The 7,954-nt window shown below is 42.5% G+C and overlaps 1 protein-coding gene across 1 annotated transcript in view; it reads left to right on the top strand.

Annotated features, from left to right (window-relative positions):
- The first annotated feature begins 1,478 nt into the window (after positions 1 to 1,478).
- The window catches only part of LOC114049870 (ras-related protein Rab-13), a 7,714-nt gene continuing 1,238 nt past the window's right edge, over positions 1,479 to 7,954 (top strand). Inside the window, exons 1-5 of the mRNA XM_027871315.1 lie at positions 1,479 to 1,745; positions 2,735 to 2,795; positions 7,171 to 7,231; positions 7,558 to 7,635; positions 7,803 to 7,892. Coding sequence (XP_027727116.1) covers positions 1,622 to 1,745; positions 2,735 to 2,795; positions 7,171 to 7,231; positions 7,558 to 7,635; positions 7,803 to 7,892 — 414 coding nt within the window. The 5' untranslated portion in view covers positions 1,479 to 1,621. The remainder of the gene's footprint in view (positions 1,746 to 2,734; positions 2,796 to 7,170; positions 7,232 to 7,557; positions 7,636 to 7,802; positions 7,893 to 7,954) is intronic.

Consider the following 7,954-nt stretch of genomic DNA (forward strand, 5'->3'; position numbering starts at 1 on the left):
ATTAATTTAATTCCATGTAGGAAGGAACATTATTCCACCTCAATTTTGAATCTCCCCCATTATCTAGAAGTCAGTGTTTACTAAATGTTTTATTTAATTGAATTGAACTGTGGAGCAGGTGTTTGGGGGTCCCCTAATAATGCTTGATGCTTAAATGGAATGTCATTGTGCTTAGAGCTCTGCTCTTGGAGCTGTGAAACCCAGGTTTGAATCCTTCATCGGGTACTAACATACATAGGTGGGTCACTCAACATCTTTGAATCTCAGTTTCCTTACCTGAAAAAATGGGGATAATAACTGCAAATACCTCATACGATTGTTATGAAGCTCGAAAGAAATAATATATGTCAATTGCTTTGCAAATCTTAAATTGCTATATAAATAAGGCAGAAATATTTATTAAGCATCTACTACGTGCCAGACACTATGCTAACGAGGGATACAAAGGGGATACAAAGAAAGGCAATGTGAGTAATTAATAATAAACCCAAAGAGTGCCTTTTTGCCCCCAATTAATGTTGTCTCCTTTGTGTAGATGATGCTACTGACTTAAGAGTGTTTTTTTTCCCTTTAGTAACAGTGATGGAATCGCATCTATACATTGTATCTGCAATCTGTCACCCCATTTTCACTGATGCCAACACTACACATTTACAAAATGGCTGGTGAGAGCAAGGAACGCCCCCTTGTGGCCATGGAACACAGCCAAGCTAACTGCTTTGCACATACATGAAGAAAGAACTAACAATTAGTGTGATCTCATTAGTTCTGAGTCTCAGCCCAATATAATAATAATTAAAATAGCTCACCACGCTGTAGTTCACAAAACACCTTCTTCACAAGCTATGAGAGAGGCAGATTTACTGAACTCACTAGTTAGAGATATGATAGGTGTCCCAACACTTCATGCGAAACCCCAGAGGGGCGGCCCATACTCATGCCAGAAGACCCTGAGGGGTGGAGTAGAGTCTCTGTGCCTAGCATGTGTATCTTTTGCCACAAGAGGGAGAGCTTTTCCAACAAACATGTATCTAGCTTCCCTGAGGCCACCTCAACTGCAGCTACTTCCTCCCACGAACAGAGGTCCCAGAACTGTGGTAGCCCCAGAACTCTACATCTGTCCTTGCACTTTACTCATCCCCAGTATTGTTCTCAACTCCCTCTGCCAGCCTCCAAACTCTGCTTCCCCACATGTGTCCCCTCCACCAATTATTTTCCTCAGTTTTCCACTCTTCTACCCTAACCCCAACTCAATTCTTATTTCCTATAGTCCACTCATACCCAAACGTCCCATCCCCCGCCATAGAGTGGGAGGAATGAGCTTTGAAAGGAGGGAAGGCCATCTGCAGGAGGAGGATGGGGAGGGGGAGCCTGCCTGGACTGGGCGGGGGAGGCAAGAAGAGAAGGCAGCTCCGGCCTCTAGAGTGGCCCTTGTGGGGTGGGCGGGCAGGAGGTGGGGCTCATAAGGGTGCCGCCTCTCCTCTTTCCCGGAGCCAGAGAAAAGAGGGAGGAAAACTTCTTCCTGCCCAGGGCCCCTGGGTTTCTTCTTCTGTCTGCCCACTGCACCCGGGTCGTGTCTGGGTGCCAGCCTCCTTTCCCCCACCCCCACCCTGTGCCCACCATGGCTAAAGCCTACGACCACCTCTTCAAATTGCTGCTGATTGGGGACTCTGGGGTGGGCAAGACTTGTCTGATCATTCGATTTGCCGAGGACAACTTCAACAGCACTTACATCTCCACCATTGGTGAGCCCACTGGCCCAGACAACAGATCCCACGTGGCCCCCAGACCCCCTCCTCCTGGCCCTCAACTTTTCAAGGTCCCTCAGATCACTACTTAACACCCCTTTCCATTATCCCAACTTTTCAGCCTCTCAAGAGTGAAGTCTTTCAACTCCTTTCCCCAGTCCTTGTTCCCCATCACTCCACCGCATTCTCCCCAGTCATTACCCAGATTTCTAAGCCCCAACCTCCCCAAGGTCCCTAAGCATCACTTGGAGTTCCCAGAAGCCCCATTTTCATAGGTCCATCTCCACTTAGCTTCTCATTCCCTCAACTTCCCATCCCCCACTCTTCTTTCCCCCTTCAGCTTTCCTCCCTTCACAGCTTTTAATTCACTTCAAATTCTCTAACCCTGTTTCCCAAACTCCTGTCCCCCAGCCACCTGACCCCAAGCCCTAATCTCCCTATATGCCATCTAGCCAGAAATACCCCAGAACCCTTATGCTATCCCTTATCCCAACCCTAAAAGTTTCATAGTGTCCCTGCTCCTCAATCCAATAGGAAGTGGGTCGGGTGGGTTCTCAAGGGGAGGAGGTCATCACAGGGGTTAAGGCACTTGATTTGTCATTCTGAATCCTCAAGGAGTCTAGTGGGAGGCTGAAACTGGGGGAAGGGCTGCTGGGGTCTCTGACTCAGCCTGGTGACTCATTCTGTCCCCTAGCATGCAGAGGTATGCACCCAAGTTTCCACGGAGGGACTGAGAATAATATTGTTTGTCCTCCCTAGGACATACACACAAACCAAGGATATAGATAATTGTGTTCAGAAGAGAGAAGGGAAAGGAAAGAATACCCCATGTTAACTCCCCTTGTTCAGTAATATGAGGAGTCTTGGGAACCCAGACTCTGTTCCCCTTCAGGCCTACACATTAGAAAAGGGATTCCTAATTCCCTTCTCCTATCTCCACCTTCCAACCCACTACCTTGACTCTAACATACCTATTCCATCTCTAGGAATTGACTTCAAGATCAGAACTGTGGACATTGAGGGGAAGAAAATAAAACTTCAAGTCTGGTGAGTGAATCCCTGAAATCCCAGCTTTCTCTTCCACATCCCTGTCATGAAATCTCATTCTGCCTCTCTCTTAATCATTCCCTCCACTTGTCTTTCATCTCTCCTGTCTCTCCTCATTCTCTCTCTGCCTCTTTCCTTCTGTCTCCTATGTCTCCATCTCTCTGACAATCAAGTGTCATCTGATCATCAACACTGTGAAGAATAGAGAAGACATGAGGTAGTTCTCTGCTTTCATGGTGTTCACAATCCAATTGAGGAGACAAGACTCAGCGCATAAGAAACTATTAGTATGCAAGAGAAGACAGTATATGTTTAGGGACATCCATGGAACACACGTTAATAAGTAAGTACTTATTAGTGGTTCCATGTCAGCTTGGAAGGTCTTTAGTAAAATGTCCCAGGTATCTATGCTGGGCTTTTTGTTATTTAATATTTTTATCAATGCCTTGGATAAAGCATAGATATCATCCTTATTAAATTTCCAGATGACCCAAATCAAAGAGGGCTAGCTAATAAGCTGGATTTGATTCATAACTCAAAAAAGGTCTTGACAAGCTCGGACCTTGGGATGAATATAATAAGATAAAAAAAATTAATGAATAAATGTATATGTATATGATATAATGCTATTATGCTGTAAAGAATGATGAAGGGGATGGTTTTAGAAAAACTGGGGAAGACTTGTATAAACTGATGCAAAGTGAAGTGAACAGAACCAAGAGAACAATTTATACACTAAAAACAATACTATAAAGAGAATATATAAAGATAAACAACTTTGAAAGTCTTACTAACTCTGATCAACACAATGGGACCATGGTTCCAGGGGACTCATGATGAAACATGCTATTTACTTACAGATAGAGAGATAATGGCCTCAGAGTGCAAATTGAAACGTATATACACATACTTTTTGGGGACATACATAATACGGGAATTTGTTTTGTTTGATTATAGATATTTGTAACAGGTCTTGTTTTTCTTGCTTCCTTGATGAGTAGGGGAGGAAATGTAAGAGAAAGAATTCAGAAATGAAAATAAAATAAAATTGAATTTAAAAAATAAGGTTAAATATAAAGTTTTACATTTGGGTTCACAAAATTGATTTCACAAGTATAACATGGGAGAAGCGTGGTTAAACAGAAGTTTGTCTGAAAAAGCTCTGGGAGTATTAGGGGACCACAAGCTCAATATAGAATGGCAGTCAAAAAAGCTAATTGGATTGACAATGCATTAAGAGAGGCATATTTTTTCAGAAATAAAGCTTCAATATTTCCATTATACACTTCCCTAGTCAGACCACATCTGGAGTTTTGTATTCAATTTGGAGTAGACACGGCAAATAGATAGTAAACTGGAACTGGTAGTGAACAAGAGGAAGGGAGTGAGCTAGATTTACTTTAGGAAATTGCATTTTTATGACCCCAAACTTCCTGAAACAAAGGATACCACCTAGAAGGCAGTGGAAAAGAACACAGTGTGGGACAGCCAGATGATACAGTGGATAGAGCACCAGCCTTGGAATAGGAGGACCTGAGTTCAAATCTGGCCTCAGACACTTACTAGCTATGTGACCCTGGGTAAGTCACTTAACCCTGATTTCCTTAAAAAAGAAAAAAAAAGGAAAAGCACATGGTAGATACTAGGCTACAACACATTACAAAGAGGGAATTATGAATGAGAAGCTGAAAACAGTATAAACAAAGAAATTATGAGAAAAAAAGAAGATAGGCTAGTCATATGGGAAGAGTAAGGGATAATCAGTTGAGAGCACTTTTACTCCATTGGTATCCTCAGGATGTTGGGAGATGTCTCTACACACATTGGGTAGACCCACTGGGATATGGATATAAGAGAGGGTATAGACACAGACTACAATAATTTCATAAAAAATTTTAACTTAGGTAAATCAGTTGCCATAATGAGGAGACAAAAGAATCCTAAAAAGCACCTTAGTAAACGCTTGACCTGACTTACTTGCTAAGAGGAGAGATTTGGCAGCCAAAGGCAACATCTATTTATAATAAAAACTTGTTTGTAAAATGATGATAAAAGGCTATGAGCATTTCACAAAGCAGAGAAGTAGTAGAAGGTAAAACCAATCTAAAGAAAGCTTGGTGAGAGGCCCAACTAAGCTAAGTTATCCAAAGGGCTTTGAAAATGAAAAAAATGCAAGGAGGATAACAAAAGAAAAATAGAAAAGATCTGCAAAGATTTTTACTAAGAACTTTTGTCACCCTCAAAGAGAGTAGAACCACCACACTTAGACTCTAATATCATAGTCTTGGATGTGCCTATGAAGGAGGGAAAAAATGGCACTAATGATACTAAAGATGGAAGAAGCAGCTGAGTTAGACCAAGTCTATATAAAGAAGGTCTATGCTGGAGATGACGAAGTTGTGAGGGTATTGAGAGATTGACCCAAAATGTATCTGCAGAAGAGAAAAATACTAGAAATGTGGGGGGAAAAAATCATGGACCATATTAATGCCAAAAAAAAAAACAACCAAAAAGACAAAAACCAACAACAGCCAAGAGGATGTCAACTACCAACCTATATGCTTACTTTCTCATCTATATGAAATTTTTTTGAGAATCATCTATACATGTATCCAGGGCATTCTCAAGAGGGTATTAATATAGTGGAAATAGGCAGGGTTTCACAAGCCAAAATGGTCCATGGTAGAGCACATCTGTGTCATTGCACAATTGACTAGAATAATCATAATAGCTAGCATTTATAAAGTGCTTACTATGCATCAGGCACTGTGCTGAGAGCTTTACAAATATTATCTCATTCTATCCATACAATAATCCTGTCAGGTGGGTGCTATTATTATCTTCATTTTATCCTTGAGGAAACTGAGGCAAACAGAGGTTAAGTGATTTGCCCAAGGTCACACAGCTAGTAAGTTTCTGAGGGTGGATTTGAACTCAGGTCTTTCTGACTCCAGGCCCTACACTGCACTACCTCAATCTAGAAGTACATAAATTCCTAGGCTTGTTGTTGTATTATTATTTGGAAGAGCAAACTGCTACCTTTTTTTTTTTTTATTAGGGCAATTGGGGTTAAGTGACTTGCCCAGGGTTACACAGCTAGTAAGTGTCAAGTGTTTGGTCTGAGGCCATATTTGAACTCAGGTCCTCCTGACTTCAGGGCCAGTGCTCTATCCAGGGCGCCCCCTAGCTGCCCCTAGCAAACTGCCACCTTAAAGGCTGCTTCTCATACATACAAGTGTCTCCTACACATATATCAACATTATTCAAGATTCTTTGAAAGACAGAACAATGGAGATAACCTCTCAGCCTCAATTTCCTCATCTGTAAAATGAGGATAATCGCACCTACTTCACAGGGTTGTTGTAATGATAAAATTAAGTAACATGTGAAGCACTTTGCAAACCTTGAAGTATTATATAAATACTTATTATTGTTCTTATAGTTATTGTTATTAATATATATATCATGGCTGGACAGTGTAAATAGACAACAAACAGAATTGAACAGAAGGAAGATAAAAGGCTCGTATATTGATTGCCTTCAGGAAACTGAGAAGATCCTTTAATTACCTGAAGCTTCTTCCAGAAACAAAGGCCCATCTTTCTACTACCAGTATTCTACCAATGTTGTGGTATGGCTGGAAGTCTTGGAACACAAGAGTCTCCATGGGATTAAGGAAAATGAAGAGGCACATGGTGGGTGTCAGTTAGTGGGCTTCAGCACATAACAAAGAAGGAACTACAAAGGAAAACCAGAATAAAGGGTGTCATCAGAGAGATCTTGGAGGGAGAAAAAGGAAGAAGAAAAGAAAAGGAGGAGAAGAAGATGGTGATAGCCTGGTCATGTGGTAGGAACAAAAAATGACCACTGTACATCCCTTTTCCTCAGTGGGAACCTACTTAAGGAAGGCAGGCAGGAAGATCTATACTAGAACATTGGGTGGGACCCATGGCAAAACTATGGGAGGCTGTGGGTAGCCATTGATTTGTTGAGCTTGGCATCATACAAGGTAACGTGCCCACTGATTGGATCACTGACCCATTTGTATATTTGAGTGGCAAAAAATAGGGAGCCACTGAAGACTTTTGATCTAGGGGAATGAAGTGATGAAAACTGAGTTTTATGAAGAATAATTAGGCAGCAGGATCAATCGAGAAGGGTGAGAAGAGGCAGGGAGGCCTCTTTCCTTTTTCTTTCTCCTATTTTCTTCCGCCATCGCCCTCATGATTTCCTTGAATATTCTCTTTTACCTCCCTCATCTTATTCCTCCACTCAAATTCCAAGCTTCTTGAAGTATAAGCTTCCATTTGGTGGAGGGAGCATGTAGCTTGAAATACATGCCCTAACATCCTTCTCCCTCTGGCCTCTTACCCAGGGACACAGCAGGACAAGAGAGATTCAAGACTATCACTACTGCCTACTACCGTGGGGCCATGGTATGAAATGGGGAGGCAGGGCATGATATGGTCAAGAAATGAGGGGTGGGAGGTTTAGAATGGGGGAATCTCAGGCCAAAACAGGTGGCAGGCAGAGAAAAGGACAAGTTGTGGCTTAGAGCAGAGGTGAAAGGGAGGGTGTGTATGAACTGGGATTTAGGTTAGAATTTACAAGGATGTTATATAGGTTTGTGGGAATGGCCCCAAAGAAGTATACTGTATATAAGAAAAGTGCTGAATGAATAACTCTCTCTCTCTCTCTCTCTCTCTCTGGGTTTCTCTGTGTGTGTGTGTGTGTGTGTCTGTCTGTCTGTCCCCCCTCCCAGGGTATTATCCTTGTCTATGATATCACAGATGAGAAATCCTTTGAGAACATTCAGAACTGGATGAAAAGCATTAAGGAGGTTTGTGTTTGACTAAAGGGAACTCTTAAGAGTATTGGGAAGGCACCTAGGAATGCCTGAGAGAGGGGCCTAGGATGGAGAACTGGTGCATCGAGAGGTTGGGCCAAACGAAAGGTCCTCAAGGTCTTAGAGCACCTTGGTTCTCACCATTATCCTTCTCCTTCCAGAATGCCTCAGCAGGGGTGGAACGCCTTCTGTTGGGAAATAAGTGTGACATGGAGGTGAAGAGGAAGGTGCAGAGGGAACAAGCAGAGAAGGTGGGAGGCCTGGGGATAAGGGCAGGCTGGGGGGAGCTGGGATCCTTGGAGATTGTGGGGGG

Source organism: Vombatus ursinus, unplaced genomic scaffold (genome assembly GCF_900497805.2).
Source record: "Vombatus ursinus unplaced genomic scaffold, bare-nosed wombat genome assembly UNPS02014798.1, whole genome shotgun sequence".
Lineage (NCBI taxonomy): Eukaryota > Metazoa > Chordata > Mammalia > Diprotodontia > Vombatidae > Vombatus > Vombatus ursinus.